The sequence below is a fragment of the Carassius gibelio genome, chromosome A25, assembly GCF_023724105.1.
Source record: "Carassius gibelio isolate Cgi1373 ecotype wild population from Czech Republic chromosome A25, carGib1.2-hapl.c, whole genome shotgun sequence".
Lineage (NCBI taxonomy): Eukaryota > Metazoa > Chordata > Actinopteri > Cypriniformes > Cyprinidae > Carassius > Carassius gibelio.
The window spans coordinates 12,424,045-12,443,522 of NC_068395.1; the positions used below are offsets into that span (position 1 = coordinate 12,424,045).

Below are 19,478 nucleotides of genomic sequence, written 5' to 3' on the forward strand. Positions count from 1 at the left end.
TCGGTGTCGACAGATCTTGCTAGAAAAAAAGAACAAGCCCATAAAAGACTCAAACCATAATGCATTATCTTTGAAATGAGCCACACACCAAAATATTGTGACCTGCAGTGTGTACGTGGTCAGAGTTATTTTATACATGCATTTCTTCATACTTTATTTTTCTCTAGGATACTGGCAATTGTTGTTATTGTGTTGATCATATTCACAATCCCAAAAGTGATATTGTCTGCCAGCACAATGTTCCTAATTTCCTGCAGTTTTATTGCTTTGTCGGCAAATACCATGTTATTGGAGTTTGTGGTAAACAGAATACAGACAACACCAACATTGGATGAAAAGCTGTGAACGGGCCATTGCTTTTAATGAACAAACAAAACATAAATCTCCTTAGAGAAGAAACATAACAAGCACTGAATGTGAATTATGTTTTGAACGTAAGGAGTATCATCAAAGAAGAAAGAGTTCCTTTTTTAGACAAAATAAATTTAGGTGGAATTTGATCAGTCCTTTTAGTGATAATTATTATGAAACCTCAACAGTAACACTCAAATGACAATTACATAATAGATAAAAATGGAATAACACTTCATTTATTGATCATTTGTTACATAGAATATCCATCATATGTACTTTTACATTCAAAAAGACAAACAAAAAATACAATGGAAAAATTACCTCTAAAAAAAAATCTAATCTGTAATCTGTTTCTTTATATGAAATTTGCTCCTAATATATTTGGTACTAAAAGTGATTTATTTAGCATAACTGATTTGTTGACCGCATTATACTTCTATATGACCTCAACATGTTCTTTACTTTACCAACTAGTAATGGCAACTCAGACTGAATAATGGACTCCAGGCCAATTAAAAATGAATCAATATTGATGATTCAGTGATTTGTTGTCAAGTATTTCTTATTGGATTCAATCGTACAGCCTAGAAGTTCTCATAGTGGTGAACAAAATGTGTCTGGTCACGTTTGTTCATTTGCTGGCAGGCCTTCTCCACATTCTTGGTCAGACCAGGAGGACCGCAGCTAAACACGCCGATCTTCTCCACCTTTAACAAGAAAACATCACCAGTGGTGTACGTGAGGTTGATATCACTGTCAGTATGATCTAATTAAATGACTCATTTACCAAAATGACTCCTTTAACAAGATCCCATATGAATCACAAATATTTACCGATACAGGAAGATTTAGAAAAATGCAACAGTTAAGGCCCTACAACTGTAAAGATAAATATAACAGTAAGGATAACTATAATGATAACTATAAGACGATAACTTTAACTATAACCATAACGATAAAGATAACTACAATGTTAACTATAACTTTGACAATAAATATAACTATAGCAATAGCTATAAATATGATAATTATAAAGATAATTATATTGATAAAGATAACTATAACTATAGGGATAACTATAACGATAAAGATAACTTTAATCATGATAACCATAACTATAACAATAACAACAACGGTAACAAAAACAAAAACAAATAATAACTATAACCATAACAATAGGAACGTAACTGATAAAATAACTAACAATAGATATAACTATAAGGACAACTGTAACGATAAAGATAATTTTAACGATAACCATAACGATAAAGATAACTATAACAATAACCACAAAAAGAACTTTAACGATAACTATAGGTTATAGTTATCGTTAAAGTTCTTTTTGTGGTTATCGTTGTAGTTATTATAACAATAAACTATACTATAACAATAAAGAAAACTATAATGATAACTATAAAGATGACTATAATGATAAATATTGCTATAACGATAACAAAAACTATAATAATGACTATAACGATAAAGATAACTATAACGATAACAATAAAGCTAATTATAACCAACGCAAAAAAAGATAACTATAATGAAAAATATAACTAAAGACCACTATACGGATGACTATATTAGCATCCACGACAACACACAATAATCTACTATTATTATAAGCACATGCTGCAGTCTTGTCATCTCCCAGTTTAAATGCTCAAGCTTTTTTTTTAAGCCGATGGATTCTGATTGGCTGTCAATGTTTTATCATTCATCAGCTGGAGAAAAGTGATTGTAAAAGTGATTCCAGCGATATTGTTCCTCTGTGTCGTTATTGTTGGGGTGTAAACTTTCCAATTCTCATAGAACTAGAATGATTATTAAAAACGTTATAATTATCGTTATAGTTAGCATTTTTGGTGCTTGCATGCATAGATGCTAATTATTTGGCTTCTGACCTCTGGATGAACTTCCTGTAGTGAGCTGAGAAAAGCCAAAAAGGGTGGGCGTCCGAAGTGTGTGACGGAGCGCAGGCCGGTGAACAGACTCCTGTTCCACACCTTCTGAAAGTGCCGCTCACAGACATACTTGACAAAAGAGAGACAGAGAGAGAGAGAGGTGATTGATTTTACACCCAACCATAACTTTATATCAGTTAACTTGCTTTTAATTTCATAACAGTAGTTCAATGGAATTTACAGCAACTATATAAACCAATAAAACCTAATTTCATTCTCATATAAACAACGGATTTACCAGCATGGTGGTGCGGAGATCGAATTTCTCAGCCAGCTGTGTGATGTAGATGTGCACTGACACCAGCTCCTGAGCGTCCATGTCCTCCACCTCTCTTATGATGTCAGACACCCACTCGAACTGACGCTGAGTCCGTGTCACCCAGATAAAGTACACCTGGATTCAGAGGACACGTTAAGAGTCATTAAAAATGTATTCATTAATTATAGGACATTGAAAACTATTTTTCAATGGCTGTGTTGTACCTTTCTGCAGTGAAATTTGAACTTGACTGAAGATTTGAACACCAAGTCTTTTAAGATGGAAGCGAAGGGTGTGACTCCAATCCCAGCACCCACCAAAACTGACACCTCATAGTCTGTCCACTCCTGATGACCCTCCCCAAACGGCCCATCAAGATACAACTGTGGAGATACAGCAGGGTCATTCATTCAGGCCAAGGAACATAAAAGCTATATATATATATAATATATATTAGGATAAATTAATGCATTCAGGTTGATCTACATCTATATGATCCAAACACAAACTGTTTATCCTCGCCTTTGGATATCCTCCAAACTCCTGGAGATTCTCAGGGGTGTAGGCCTCTCGGAGTTTGCTGGTCCAGGGTCCCACTGCACGGATGTGAAGGCTGAGGGTCTCCTCATGTGGTGCGGAGGTCAGGGTGAAAGGGTGATACTCATCTGTGCCCAGCGCCAGGCATGCGATACGTACCCACTGTCCCGAGCGGTAGACAAAACCTTGAGGACGCTTAAACTCCAGGTAAGTTACATCTGTCAGTTCAGAGAAATTGAGAATCGGGTTATCAGTGCTACTAGTCCACTTTAGAAATTCTATTATAAATAACTTTGCCAGTGCATGCCAACTAACTCTCATTAGAGTTTAAGTAGACAGCTTATTTTATGTTATTTTAAGGTTATGTTATTTTAAGTTCATATGTACATGCAAAGTTACTTGTTGGGGGTAATGCATTGCAAGTAACAAAAATTATGTAATCAGATTACTTTTCAAATAACTAGTAAAGTAACACATTACTTGTAAATTTACAATAATATATTTTAGTTACTTTTACAAAAAAGTAATGCAAGACACCTCTAAGTGCAGAGGCAGATGCATTTCCTTCAGCCGGAGGCTTATTAATTTCACTTTTGGTGTGAAAGGGCCTTTACAGTTGCCAAAAACAAAACTTACAAAACTATATATATATAAATATATATTTTTTTGTTATTAAAAATAAACAAGCAAGCCCAGCTCAAGTGACAAAGAGTAATGCAACATTAACGTAATGTATTACTTCCCATCAAAAGCAACTACTGTAAGTAACACAATTAGTTACGTTTTTATGGTGTAACACAATATCGTAATGCTTTACTTTTAAAAGAAACTTTCCTCAACGTTGCTTATAGTCAGTAGAATGATCAGTGCTAGCAGTCTACTAATACTCTAATGACTCATAGTTGACATGTAGTTGCAAAACTACTTATATTTAGTGGAATATCTAAAGTGGACTATTGAAATAAATTGTCACCCTATTGGTGATTTTAGACAACGTTTAATTTTAAAATCAATAAAGTGACTCCTGGATTTGCCTCGATACTCTTGTTCTGAAGTGCTGTATTATTTTACAGCTAGAGCAATTAGAAGTGAACACTTTACAGCACATGAGACACCACTGTGTGCTCAGGCCCTTGAAGAGCGTTGTGGTGGATTTGCTGAGCGTATTGTCTACCTGAGGGCAGCAGCTCCGCTTTCAACACTGGGATCTCCACCTTGTTCCTGTTGAGGCTGATGAGCTTGTCCAGGAGGAAGAGGAGGCCCGGGGGGATCAGGTAGATGTGGAAGCGGGGCTCCTGGAGGAGGGCGTAGCTGCCGTGGATCACTGTCTGCCAAATGAGATGAGAGAGACAAGAGAGGAAGTCCATATTCACAGTTCCTGTGGCCAATGTGCTCACCAGACATGTAACTTTCAAAACAAAACTAAACTAAACAAAAAACTAAACAAATGGCTGAGAAAAATCATATTGTTTTTTTTTGGAAAAATCAAAAAAAAGAAACGCCATTTTTTTCGTCATTTCTTTTACTTTAAAAATTGGAAAACATTATTTATTTATTTTTAAACAAAAAGTGTAAAGAAGTATTCTAATGAATCATTTATGGATTTTTTTTCCTTTCACTCTCTTACTAACTGAATTTCAACTATATTAGTTTTTCGTAGTACATAATTCTGAAGCTCATAAATGAATAGGTATTTTTTTTCCTTTACCAGGACATAGACGAGCACATAGAGGTGGTGTGTGATCCAGAATCCTCTAAAGCTGATGCATCTGAAATAGCGTGAGGCGAAGACGTACATAAAAGCAAAAATCAACAGCAAAAGAACCCCAGTGAGACCTGAAAGAGAAACACAACAAAGCTACAGCAAACACACATCAAGAAAAGTAATATACCGACTCTAGAAATGTAATACTGAATACATCCGAACAACATTGAATGAGCATCTATACCAGGAACTGTCTTGAAAAACCAGAAGGTCCATTTCATTGGAAGCTCAGATCTACAATTGATCAACATACAGAATATTAGACAAGGCTCCTGCACTAACAGAGATTCCCAGCTAACAAACATATGCTCTAAGAATGCTTTATGTTCCCATTAAGATTGACAATTTTTATTTCTGGATGTTCTCTGAACATTCAAAACATCCAGTTCTGGTTACATGAACATTTGATCATTTTGTAAAACATTATGGAAACGTTACTTTTGAATGTTACTCTGAACCTGAAACCATCACCATATGTGTACATATATATATATATATATATATATATATATATATATATATATATATATTTGTGTGTGTGTGTGTGTATCTCAAGATCAATTGTATAAATTACCCATTGTTGGAGAACACTCTAGGAAACAGGCAGGCAAGAATACTGAGGTCACTGATGCAGAAAACATAAACGTTGACCACATGCCCCAAACTGTGAACAACTGGCACCAAAAAAAAAAATAAAAAAATAAACTTAAATAAAAAAAAAGTGAAATTATTGCTGTATAGCACATCACTTTGAGGAAATGTTACAATGCAATGGAACTTTGAACCCTGGCAATTGAATGCGTCAACTGACATATGTCATAAACTGCACAAATATCTTTAGACATGCAAAGTATTAAAACATAAACACGCCGATGTAAGATTCTAATGAATCATATCTATAGTAAAAAAAAAATTGAGAGTGCACATAAGAAGTCCAAGTATTAATAGATGGCATTTTGTACGTAGAGCGAATGTTTCTCTTCTGACCTGAGAGGACGACAGCAGTCATAGCCATGTGACGGTGAAGGTCGATGGCCGAATCGAACGGGATGTATCTGTTGAGAAAAGTCTCTCTGCACATGGTTATCAGGTTACGGCACACAGTGAGGAGCATGTAGGGAAACAGGAAGGAGATTGCGGCCGCAGAACCGCGAGACACGAGCACACCCACCATGGAGGTCTCTGGGATGCCACTGGCATGGGCCTGTAAACCATAATCTACAAACATTGCTATTGGTTTGCAACTATTAGTGAGGATCTCCAGTGTTAAAAAATAGGGACAGTTCAACATGATCACAATAAATCAAATCAGGCATTAAATATGCACAATACAATGTTCAGAGATGAAAAGAGAGAAAATAATGGGACACTTACAATAGCATCTTTCCAGTGCTAGTCCAGCGGTGATCCCGTATATAATGACTGTGCAAATGATATGTCTTCTGTAGTTTTCTATGAAGCGTTTGACCTGCTGGATGCATTGCTGCACTGCGTTCCTGTTGTAGCGCTCCCTCCGAGGCCTCACGTACACTTTAGGGATGTTTTGTTCAGTTCTAACAAGGGAAACAGAACATATTCTGCTTTAATTAGGGTGGCTTGACAGAAATAACATACCTTTATTGCTCAAACTTGGGTTGAGCATTTTAACTAATTGGATAGACAGACAAATGGATAATTATCTAACTACACAGAGAAATAGCCAGTAAGTTAACCTAAGATGTGAGAAAAATTAAATAGAAAGGCAGTCAGATTGACTAACTACACAGAAAGACATGTCAATAAATAGATAACTAATTAGACAGACGGGTGGATAGGTCAGCTTGCCTGGAAGTTTCTAGTATACTTAATAAGACCTTGATTAGCTGGTTCACGTGTGTTTATTGGGGTTGGAACTGAACTCTGCAAGACACCGGCCCTCCAGGAGGAGGATTGGACATGTCTGGTCTAGTTAGTTATTTATCAGTAATGTATCATAGTAACATCCTTCCTAAACATCTCCATCTGAGAGCCGTGGAAGTGGAGCAAGGCCTGTGGAGTGAATGATAATGAGCAACACTAGCTCCGCCCCACTCGTCACACACAAGTCCTCAACAATCAACATTCATAATATGTAAAGGTCACTTTCAAGTTATTTCTGCTTCTGCATTATTAGCCAGTTTAATTTTGTCACAGTCAACTAGAAATGATGACGTTCAAAGCGAAACCTGACCAATATAACGTCACAGAATTGCATCACTTCCCACAAATACAGATTGCCACATTGCTCAATAGCCAACAAATGATGGGTTTCACAAAGGCTTAAATCTAACACCTAGTGACCATACATGTCAGAACATGTTCCATAATTTTGCATGCATCTCTTATCACTTCAGACATTTGTTCTCGTTGACCATAAGTGCACTACGAAGTGGATTTTATAGGAAATTCCGCCATGATTCCAGTAAGAATGGAGTGTATGTTCCATTCAAGTTGTGCGAGATGTGAATTGAAATTGTATTTTTACAGAGGTAAATTCACACTTCTCTAGTAAGTTTCTTCTGTGTGTGAAGACGCTACAGGCTGTGGCGTAGCGCAAATCTGTGAATGAATGTTTCGAAGTGAAGTAAACTTCAACGTACTTCTTGTGTTTAGGGAGTGGGGAAAAGTGAATGTTGTGTACGGACCATTGCAATCGGAACACAGCTCATGAATGGAATTCTCTCTCTATTCTCTCAAGTGTGTTAAATTAAAGAGAGCTCGCGGTGGGGTGGTGGTGGCACGAGGACTGAAATTGAGAACCACTGCATTAACATCTCACTTCTTGGTCTGTCTTTGACGAAGTTCCTGGTCTTGCTCCCCCTCACGCCTGTGAGTAAGCTCTTCCACTGCTGAAGGACTACAATAGAAATAAAAAAATACTTATAATAGCTATATTACTCTTATTCTTTTTTTAAGTGCCAAATGGATTTTATGTTATATTTTTTTTCTTTACCTATTTTTCTTAATGAAAGATACTCGCTGTTCTCTGGCTATTTTTTTCTTTCCAAGTACTTCCATGCCTGGGAATACAGGAACAACAGTTTCAAAGTAAAATGCCACTGTATTGAGTGAATTAATAAATATAGACATGGAGGATTAGACCATGACCTTTAATACTGAGCTGAGCTGAATGGTCTCGCAGCAGAAGGTGAAAGTCCTCCCAGGAGAAGCAATCTTTGTTGTAAAGACCAGCTGCCTGAAGCATAGCTGCTATACCATCATCAGCCTGACTCTTAGATAGAGCACTTTCAGAGATATCAATGAAAGACCTGTACAAGACATGAGGAATGTGACAAGCAGAACAATTTAATCTGATTATAAAAGTATATATATAAATACTTTTGTTCTCTACAAAGCTCAAAAAACATCAGAAACGACCTGAGTAGGAAAGTGAACTCTTCCTTGGACAAGAAGCCATCTCCTTTAATGTCATGCATTGAAAACAAAAGCTTAGACTTCTCTTCAGGAGTACCTGGATTTGAGAGCAAAAACACAAAATATTAACACCATTACACTGTAAAACTGTAACATTCTAACAATAAGTTTACTTTGTAACATTGTAATACTGCAAAATTGTTCAACTGTAACATTCTAACAACGTAAGTTTACTTTGAAACATTGTAATGCTGCAACCTTGTACAACTGTAACATTTTAACAACGTAAGTTTACTTTGAAACATTGTAATGCCGCAAAATTGTACAACTGTAACATTCTAACAACGTAAGGTTACTTTGCAACATTGTAATGCCGCAAACTTTGAAACATTGTAATGCCGCAAAATTGTACAACTGTAAAATTCTAACAATATAAGGTTACTTTGCAACATTATGAATGCTGCAAACTTGTACAACTATAACATTCTAACAACGTAAGGTTACTTTGTAACATTGTAATGCCACAAAATTGTACAACTGTAACATTCAAAATAAGGTTACTTTGTAACATTGTAATGCTGCAAAAAATGTATACCTGTAACATTCTAAAGTCGCTTTGTAAAATGTTAATGCCACATATTTGTATAACTGTAACATTCTAACAATGTAACTTTGTAACACTGTAAAATCATAAAACTAACACTGTAACATCCTAAGTTAACTTAATAGCACAGTAACATCTTAACTATGTAACATCAGAACACTGTAACGCTGTAAAATGTAAAACTGTAAAATTATAACAATATAATAAGGTAAGTTTACAGCATTGTAACATTATAATATTGTAACATAACAACCCTCTAACAACAAAACAATATAACATTTTATAATATCCTAACAATGTAACAAGGCAATAATTGTAGCACTTGTGACATCATTAAACCGTAACACTGTAACGTTGTATCAACAACAAAAAAAACTCTAAAATTGAAAGCTGTAACATCCTGAAATTGTAAGAAGTTAACTTAGTAGCATCTTAACACTGTACTATCACAACATTCTAGCATGGAAATACTAAAATTGTAAAACTGTAACATCCTTACAACGTAACTTTGTAGCAGTGTAACATTGTAGCATTCTAACATTCTAACATTGAAACACTGTAAAACTGTAAAATCCTAACATAACAAGGTAAACCTGTAGCACTGTAACATCACAACATTGTAACACTGTTACTTGGTAGTATTTTTAAATGGTGACAACAACATATATTGAAACAATGAAGAGCAATAAAAAAGATTTTAACAACCTCACCTTTCATGAAAATGACAATAACATCCAGGAACTCCTGAAACGAAAGGTATCCATTACCATCCTTGTCAGCCAGTGTGAACATGGACTCAACAAAGAGCGAGTCAGGCTTCAGACCGAGCACACTGGCGAATTCAGCTCGTGTGAGCTCACACTGTAAAGCTTCTCTGGTCCTATTGCTCAAGTCTCCTGCATCACTTTTATCAATGTCCAAGACCTGGAGTCAAAAAACACATGGAAGATGCTACCTCTTAACTTTGTGACACTTTGCCAGTGGAATGAAAACAAAATGACCGTGTAGACATACATTATAAAGAGAGAACAGAAACACATACCTTTGAAAAAGCGTGCTTGAAAAATGTCTCCACAATCTTTTCCCTCTGTGTTCTGGTCACTGCATCTCTAAGAAGCTCTTTCTCACTCATTTCCATCACGGTCAGATTCTGAATTCTGCCCTCCAGCGCAGAGCGCAGGTGACTCAGAAACTTTGACCTCTGTCCACCATCCTCAAAGAACAAAACCTTTTGGACAGAAATCTGACAACTTAATGTCTCATTGAGAATCAGTTGAATGATAATAACATCAGAATAAACTACAAAATGCCTACCATATCATACTCTTTGGGGATCTTCAAGAGCAAAGCACGATGCTGATGGTCATTTGATATTAACACATTCAGGTGGTCTTGATTGCTCATGCTGTGAGAACTGAGAAGAGAGCCGTTTTCATCAAAGGTCTGGAATACTTTCTTCTCATTGAATGCAAGTGTAACTTGTTGAGGTGCTGCATTGTGACCCAACCACTCTTTGGCTGAATAAATATAGTAAAATGAAGTTAATAAACTCATCTTCACTGGCATTTCAGACGAATGTGACACTGCAGGTGATGTTACTGACCAATAGTTTCATGTGCAGGTTTCTTGTCTGTGGTAGAACCTCTGAGCTTCTTTTGGAATCGTTTGTATCTGGCCGTCCGGACACGAGCAACTACACAAGCTACTATGTAGCTTACTGTTGAGAGATCAGAAAGTTGTAACAGTGGCGAGTGTTGATAAATGATTGGGGGGAATATACACCCTGACAAAAACTCTTTATTTTAACTAGCAAGAAACTTTGAAAGTGACGTGTTCGATTGTAATAAATTATCCAATAAATTATTTCACTTCAATACAAGAATACCATTTCAATATTTTTTTTTAAACAAAAAGTGATCAAAAGATGCTAACAGTTTAGGGGAAGGAAGTGAAGATGAAACCATGGCAGATAGCCGGGAGGGTGAGAGTGAGCGTAGGTTACGTAGAAAGATGTGGACATGTGGAGGGGTAAGTGATGTATCAGGGACCATGTTGAGGTTAAGAGTGAGGAGGAAGTGATCCGACGTGTGCAGTGGAGTAACCAGTACATGATCAGTAGAGTAGTATCGTATATAAATAAGGTCCAGTTGGTGGCCTGATTTGTGTGTTGCAGTAGATGACACTCTTACATACAGAGGTTTATCTAAGTGGATGTTGAAATCTCCAAGCATAACTATGGGAGTACCATCCTCAGGAAAGGTTGAGAGCAGCAAATCTAATTCATTCAAAAAGTTACCTAATGTATTTTAAGAGGGTAGGTAACAGTAACTGAATGAAATTCATAGGAGTATATATATATATATATATATATATATATATGTATGAATGACACTGACCAACTGGAAACAGGAAGAGTACCACCACCGTTACTCCAAAACCAGCTTTGCTGCTGTTGTCAAAGTAACTCATAGAGGAAGCCTTTGTGCAGGGGTGTAGATCAGAGGCTCTGATTGGCTGAGGCTGGGGGCAGGGATCACCTGAACAAAAAGCCCAACATAAACACATCATGATTTATAATATTATTTTTTGTGGAATATGTTGGTGCATCTTGGTTGCTTCTTACCGTTCACCCAGAAGAACACATTCTTTTGAATGTCACCCTCCTCCGCACTAGTAACGTCCAGAAGGACATCATGAAATGTGGTGTTACGTATGGCTTGGATCTCCTCTTCAGTGAACAAGCTGAGATGAAGGATATCTTTCAGTGTTCTGTGTGCTCATCATCTGACCAAACTGACATGGCTGTTTTTTTTTGTTTGTTTTTTTAAGTAATCATCAAATAAAAATCTCTCACCCATTTTGTATGTTCTCAAACCAGAAGCGATCAGCGTTCCTTATTCGTTCAAACTGGTCCAGGATGATGGTGGAAAACACTGGACCGGGTCCTTCCTGTGATTCTAGCAGGCCGCCCACAAATAGCTCAAGTCTGGAGGTATCATTCTCATACAACTTTTCAAGCACCCTTAACAACTAGATCAAAGAAACAGATAGAACATTACAAACTAGATTTGTGCAGTATCTGAACAATAAGTGGTTGGGTGATTCTGGATATTTGTTATTGAGAGATTCTTGCTGATGGCTGTAGCAGCACCTGTGTGTTATACAGTTTAGGGTTGATCTCGTCCCAGCTGTTGACAGGCAGCATGTTGAGGCTCTCCCTGATCTGGTTATAACTGGGCAGCCCAAAATCACGCCCCCTCTGGATGGTCAAAGCCACTGCATCAGAGCGCGAGAACCTCAAGGGGCCGTACATGTAGTCTAATGGAAAAATGGAATGGAGAAGATGTGTTAAACAGCAGATGTTCTTATTGTCATTAAACGAATTGAAAGAAAAAGCAACCTCTCAAATCCTCCACAATAACGTTGTCCTCTCGCTCAGCGATCTGAGAAGCCATGCCCATTATTAGCTCATCCACATCCTGACTGGACTGCAGGTTTGGATTCTAAAACATTTATATATATATATTTGATTAAATTAAAATAATTTCTACATTTCATTATATATGTGTCTGTGTGTTTGTGTGTGTATACATATATATAATAAAGACATTCTTGGGACAAAAACAGTCAAAATTATAGTAAAGCCACCATGTTTGAAATTTAATAAATAAAATCATGACTCACATTTCGGTTCCAGAAGGTGTTGCATAAACGCAGGGCAGGAGATTTACTTGCGTCGCTGTTCACAGCACTTTTGTAGTGACATGTCCTGTTTCTGAATCCCCAAAATCACATTTCAACACAATTTTAGATACAATAGAGGAATTTATATGTACACTACCATTTGAAAGTTTGGGATATATATATATACAATACTGTACAATACTGTCCAAAAGTCTTAGGCTACTAGTATTATACTAGACCCAATCCAGAAGAACTGTGGCAATGTCTCCAAAACACACGAAACCTCCCTGCAAAGCTACCTGAAAAATAATGCACAAATCCTTCTAGGAAAAAAGTTTTTTTTAACACATAGTGTGGTCATGTTGATTTAATTTAGTTAAGTTAATAGAAATTCATTAGTAATAAAATCTATTTATATGATTATTTTTTGATGGCATCCCCACTCCACAGCATTTTTACAGAAATGCCTAAAACTTTGCACAGTACTGTAGCTTTGCAGGTCTCTTGAAGCGTTTTGGAGACATTGCCACAGTTCTTCTGGATTGCGTCTGTCTCAGTTTGTTCTGTTTCTTCATGTTCTTCCAGACAGACTGATGATGATCAGATCAGATCTCTATGTGGAGCACTGGCTGCTGTCAGACTCCTCATGCAAACAAAAATCTCAATGGATTATTACATTTAAAGGCAAAAGTAATGTTTGGAAATGTAAACTGATATTTCCTACTGACACACTACAGCAAAACATATATATGTATATATATACACACAAACATGTTACTATATGAACAGAAAGTTGTTAATGTTAATGTTACAATGTCAACATGTTAGATGTACAATGTTAATGTTACAATGTCATGGGATTTGTATCAGTTTTACAAAAGTGATTTGAGCAGTGTACCTTTTATATACACCAGGTGGTGCAAGAGTCAGTCCAAACCTCACAGCAGCAGCTTCAAACTCAGCAGAGATCCCTGGATCAACATATTTCTGATAACCTGCAAAAAAGACGGCGCTGTGTGATTCAGCTCATATTATATATTCCGTTATCAGCTCATATTTACACAAACCACTGTTAAGCCTACAGTACTGCCCTCAGCAGAAAGGACATACAGTACTTGGCATCTGTTAACCTGCAATCACGTAGACGCCAACGACATGCTGTCAACTGCAAAGCCAACTGCATTTTACACAAGCCATGAGACAGATTTTAACAGACCACAGATTAGTCTCGTGTTGCCAAATCATTGACCCGTGGCAGAAGGTCTGCTCACAGCTGCATATAATCGTCCACCTAAACAGGAAGAGACCCTCTGACCCACATAGATCATTTTGTTCAATATATCACAATAACAGACAAATAATTTTATATTTGTTTATTATCATTAGATATTTTACATTAAATATTTTATTGTAAATTTGCATCTCAAACCTAAAAATTTTTTTTTTTTATTTATTTAGATTATTTTAATAAGTAATTTATTACTTAAAGCTGCGGTAGGGAACTTTTGACGCTCTAGCGGTTAATAAACAGAACTGCTTGCGTCTTGCGGAAGAACATCGTAGCCGGAACTACTTCTCTCTGTTTATGTCTATGAAGAATCACAAAGGTACTGGGTTACTCCGCTGCGGTAACCCCGAAGCAATCTAAAATAGTCAGAATATAAACACTTATTATAGGTGCACCCTAGTGATTCAGGACAAGCTAAAAACACGGTTTGGAAAATGGATTCATGGTGTACTCGCTTATTATATACATTTTTCTACATTTTGAACACAAACAATGTTACGGACCACAGCTCTGATTGGTTATTTTTTACCGCGAGCGATGGAGTTTCTGCAAATGGCAATAGGACCACTGGGAGGAGCCAGAGGAGCTTGATTTTTTCACAGATTATCTGTCTCATATTCTACTGTCAGGACATAATGACAGGTTTAATAAATATGTAAAAAATCTTTTTTTACAAAAGTTCCCTACAGGACCTTTAAAAGTAAAAGAAGTTGAAACCTGTATCAAAATGCAATTGGTCATATTAATAGAAATTATAAATATCAAATAATTATTATTATTAATAAGCGCGAACATGCATATGAGTGGAAGTGAATGAAAAATCTGATTGTAGTGTGACCTTCAGACGGTCAGAGAACGGACTGTGGTCAGTGGGTGTGCCGTTTGAGCCAAACTACAGATTACTGGAGCATGTCCACATTCAGAACACACACACACACACAAGTCTCACCTGGATAGGAAGTCACTGGAGCTCCCAGATAGGCCGGCAGCCACTCATAGAATGCTATATTCTGAGGAAGGATCGATCATCAAATCAGAAATAAGACTGATATATCATTATATTTTTCAAAGTGTTCAAAGGAGATTCTAATGGAAGGAATGGAATCTTTACACTCCTCTAAACTGCCCCGTTTCATGAAGTGAGTCAGTAATAGAGCACCATCTGCTTTACCTGAAATGTGGCAATAACCCTCTTTCGGGCATTTTGGAAAAGCTCTTCATCTGACCAAGAGGGGTGTTCCTCGTGCAGTTTGGAGGCCAGGTAATTGTGGTAACGAAACCAAATAATTCCCTCAGTGACCGTAAAGATGTTCTCATTGGCCCAGGCATTCCCAAACTCTGAGAACACAAAACCAGCAGCTGAAAACAATGTAACAATGTACTTTTTTTTCCATACAAGTACTAAAATAATGCAAAATGAGAAGTCACTCTGCTCTGTATCATGCACTTTTGTACTTTATTGCTTAATGTTTTGCCATCTATGGAGCCATTTACAAGAGGAACATAGATTGAAGATTATTTTCAAAAATGATGGTCTATTGGTGTCACATATGAGCATTTTAGCAAACACATGCTCATGCAAAAGGATTGAGGAAAAAGGAATTATTGCAACAATAACACTCCAGTGAGTTTTTCAGTCAAGATGGTTGAACATTACTCGAGTAATGTTTTTTTTGCCCTGTGGGGTTCCTCAGGGTTCTATTTTGGTTCCTTTGCTTTTCTCTCTCTATATGCTGCCTCTTGGCTCGATTTTTAGAAAACACAGTTTGTCATTTCACTGTTATGCTTTTTTTATTTATTTTGCCTGTCAAATGAAATTATGTGGGTTTTAAATCCCTTATAGCCAGGGGAGGGGCCTTGGGGAAACTGATTGGCCCCCCAGTGTGCCCCCACCCTTCTACTTGTCTGTCACTCACAAATACAAATCATAATCTTTCAGTTTAGTAAATAACTCATGATTGCATCGCGATGCTTCTCAACGAGGACCAAGAATAGCGAGCTGCTGTTTTCCAACGAAAAAAAAGCACACGGTAAGTTGATCTATTTTATATAGCTTATGTTTTTCGATTAGCGAGTTATTGCAGTGCAAGAAGTGTTTGGTACTAACATTAACATCTTTCGGTGTTAGACAGACCAGGTTCGATGACGGTGTTATCTCCTAGAGCAGACCAAGATGCTAATCAATATATTTACTATTATTATGCATTTAATCACTAATTAATTAATTCATTTTTATTTGTTATTGAGCATTTATTTATTTATTTATATAGCCATTTATGTATTGTTTAGTTATAAAATTGATTAGCCATGTAACTACTGGTCATGTGGTCATAAATAAATAAATGTACTACAACTTAAAGTATTACTCCATATGTTACCGTAGAGCTCCTGTGAGCCGGGGCTGGTGCTGGGGTCCGGCGCGCTCCACATGAGGTAACCACTGCTGCTGCGCCGGGGCATGTCCTGTGAGGCGCCTGACGCCAGCAGTCCTTTGGAAAACGTTCTCAAGGCATCGCACCATGAGCTGGACGATCCATAGATGGAGCTGCCATCTATCCATGCTGTCACGTGATTCACCTGAAATGAATTCGGGTAGATCAAAAACCCAGCAGGTCTATTATAAATCCCATACAGTCTACAGGGGCTACATACGCACCTGTGTGCGGGGATTGTTAGGACTTTTGCCCGTGCTCGGATCCCACTCTGCTCTCTGGAACTGAAGCAGGACCGGTTGTGAAGAGTTAGAGCCAAAGACAGGATCTTCTTTATGGACTTTAATATGCATGAACTCAGGTGGACAACCAGGCCTTCGTGATTCTGAGATCTCAGACCACACATGGTAACCTAGTGTTATAATAAAGAGTGGCCATCATAAGGAATCAAATTCTCCTTGATCCGTTATTAAAATTAGTCACTATTAAGAAAACACCTACTGAAATCCTTTAAAATTCTTAATAGAATAACAGTGCATAGATAGGACTGAAGCATCTGAAAGAGTTCACAGCTTGGGCAGCAAAACTCACTTTCAGACACCTGACAGTAACTCTGACTCAGAATGAACCAAAATACCGGCAAATCTGATCCTATGATGCTGGTTTTGCCAACTCATTCAGCACTACTCATAACAGTCACTGAACTGAGGAAACAAATACAACCTTAAACTGAAACCAACTGTCCGAAATAATCAGCTTGCGGAAAAGAATCAAATCTCCAAATTGCCTAATGCTGTGGATTACCGCTAAATAACATTTAGTTTCTTGCACAGATCAATCGTTTCGCTTCATAAGACCTCAATTTCTCATCAGGAGCCACTGGCATTAATTTTGTGTTCCCTGAATTGCATTGTAATAATGGCCTTCTGAAGTGAATCGATGCATTTGTGTCTTAAATTTGTATTTTTATTGGGTGAACTATCACTTTAAGGTAAATTACACTCAATAAGCCTTTTCTGGACATTTCTTTAAATGATGTGACACTATTATTACAGGGCTGGCTCTTCAATCAACAGGTTACACCGTGTTTAAATGAAAGCATCACCTACCGAAGGCCACAGAGAGAACGCTTCTGTTCCTGTAGGACATGAGACCAGATTGGCCACTCATCGCTATGTTGCTTATCTGGCGGGGGTTTGGCAGGTGCGGTTCCTGTCGGGGCAGATAAACGCCATCTGCGTACTGCGCCGGAAGGAGACGGAGCAGTGCTGCATCTGTAGGGACAATATCCTGATGTTCCCTTCTTCTTCTTTTTTTTTTTTAAACATAAAAGAAGTATGAATTCACTCACCTGCAGCCCCTCGATCGTGATCTGCCAAATTATTGTACCACCCATCATACCTTTGAACTTCCCAGGTAATGGCAGAATTGGCACCTGTTTGGTTCAAGATCAAAGGAACTTTGGCAACACTATAATAAATTAGTGTGAATCTTTATATAATGTTAGTACATTGATGATTTAATTTATTCCATGCACATTTCAGCTGTGCTTAAAATAAGATTTATCTAGGATTCTAAATCCAACTTACATCCTAAAATGTCCCTCAAAAAAAATCAATGGAATAATAGTTAAGATGTAAAATAAACAAATATGCAAGATTAAAGAAAAAATAATCAAAAAAGCTATTTTGTGTCAATGAGCCACTTTTTTGCCACTAATTTTTTAATTGCAAAATATAGGAACATATTTTGAATAACCTTGACTGAAGTACAGTTTATTGAAACACTTTTCAGTAATTTTCATGAATAACAAGAACTCATATTAGCCTGTTACATAGTATTTAACACATTTAGTGAATAGTGTAGGCGAATGAGTATTCAAACAGCTGGAAATTCATATATATGTACATAGTGAGGATCAAAAGTCTGAGACCACTAAAAAAATACAGTAATTTCTCTAATTAAAATAGCATTAAAAAAAAATTAGAGGACAGTTAAACTAAAAAATAATACAAATTATAATAAAGTTATGCACATTGGTTCACATTTATTAAAAATAGTTTTTATAATTTCAAAATGATAGATAGATAGATAGATAGATAAATAGACAGATAGACAGACAGACAGACAGACAGACAGACAGACAGACAGACAGACAGACAGATAGACAGATAGATAGATAGATAGATAGATAGATAGATAGATAGATAGATAGATGTCGGTGTAGAAAGATCAGATAGACAGACTTTACTCACCAGTAGCTTGACAGAGAACAGACAGTGCAGTTAAAGTCTTCAAGAGTAGCTCACATAAACCCATTCTTGCAGACCAATGAAGCACCTCTTCACCTGAACTACAGAAAACTGCCGTGTGTTCAAGCAGACACAACCTTCCTTTAAGACTGACAAATCCGGGACTTTAGAGCAAACATTAAGCAAATTAAAGTTAAAATACAGTCACGCCTGTCTTAGAGAATAGCAGACCTCACCTGTCCGCGAATAGACCAGACGGTAGCGAAAATCAAAGGAAGAGTCCGACCCACATCCACACCTGCCTGTTTCACATTGGGTTTATGTTTGAAGGGCTGGTCATGAGCGGTTCACACCTCTCTTTGGGAATACCAATCAATGCAAATCAAATATTTTATTAGGAAGTGCGATCGCTTAAAAGATGAGCGCCGAGAGGATCATCCTATTTCCAGGACACATATTTTCCCGTGTTGTTTCGCGGCTCTCGTTGCGTCCACAGGTGAGTTGCAATACGGCATTGTCGTTGGGTATTGATTTCCAAATGTCTATCAAGTAACATCCAGTTCTGTCAGACTATGAAGGAAGATCCGATGTCCTTTGATGTACGGTTATCAAAGTATCCTCATTCACGTTAACAATCACCTGAAGGTGCGCTTACCTGGACCGGTTACCTGAGCGGGATCATTTGCATTATAACGGACTGCTGTATGAGGGGCGCTTTCTGTGTTCTAGATCTATTCGAAGTAATTTTTAACGACCGATCTGAAGTGTGAAGATGTGTGAGAGATGGGCCGAGTTAGTTATTTCCGAATTGTAGCCTAATTCTTATGAAGGAAACAAATTTCGAAAGCCTAAAAAGGAAACTTTATTTTTTACCTACAAGCATTTGTTAAATCAGGGATGAACTAAAGCTAAATCTAGAGCGCGAATTTCACTTCGCGATATATCG

The 19,478-nt window shown here is 37.2% G+C and overlaps 1 protein-coding gene across 1 annotated transcript; it reads right to left on the reverse strand.

Annotated features, from left to right (window-relative positions):
- Positions 1-334: 334 nt before the first annotated feature.
- duox (dual oxidase) lies at positions 335-19,468 on the reverse strand. Its single transcript, XM_052543532.1, has 33 exons — positions 18,536-19,468; positions 17,632-17,715; positions 17,390-17,554; positions 16,505-16,692; positions 16,227-16,425; positions 15,020-15,186; positions 14,798-14,858; positions 13,459-13,555; positions 12,561-12,651; positions 12,277-12,379; positions 12,028-12,194; positions 11,731-11,906; positions 11,500-11,618; positions 11,273-11,413; positions 10,480-10,593; positions 10,191-10,393; positions 9,919-10,104; positions 9,587-9,800; positions 8,276-8,369; positions 8,006-8,166; positions 7,851-7,917; positions 7,677-7,754; positions 6,254-6,432; positions 5,867-6,097; positions 5,454-5,553; positions 5,064-5,113; positions 4,823-4,950; positions 4,289-4,442; positions 3,100-3,332; positions 2,802-2,960; positions 2,557-2,712; positions 2,259-2,387; positions 335-1,061 (listed from the first exon to the last, which is right to left on the reverse strand). The coding sequence occupies exons 1-33, from the start codon at positions 18,597-18,599 to the stop codon at positions 939-941; spliced, it is 4,581 nt and encodes a 1,526-aa protein (XP_052399492.1). The 5' UTR covers positions 18,600-19,468; the 3' UTR covers positions 335-938.
- Between the last annotated feature and the right edge of the window lie 10 nt (positions 19,469-19,478).

Coding starts and splice junctions, on each gene's coding strand:
- duox (XM_052543532.1), bottom strand. CDS start 18,599: ATGGGTTTATGTGAGCTACTCTTGAAGACTTTAACTGCACTGTCTGTT. Junction 12,380..12,560: donor ACACCTTCTGGAACCGAAAT/GTGAGTCATGAT, acceptor TAAATGTTTTAG/AATCCAAACCTGCAGTCCAG. Junction 10,394..10,479: donor ACCTGCACATGAAACTATTG/GTCAGTAACATC, acceptor ATATTTATTCAG/CCAAAGAGTGGTTGGGTCAC.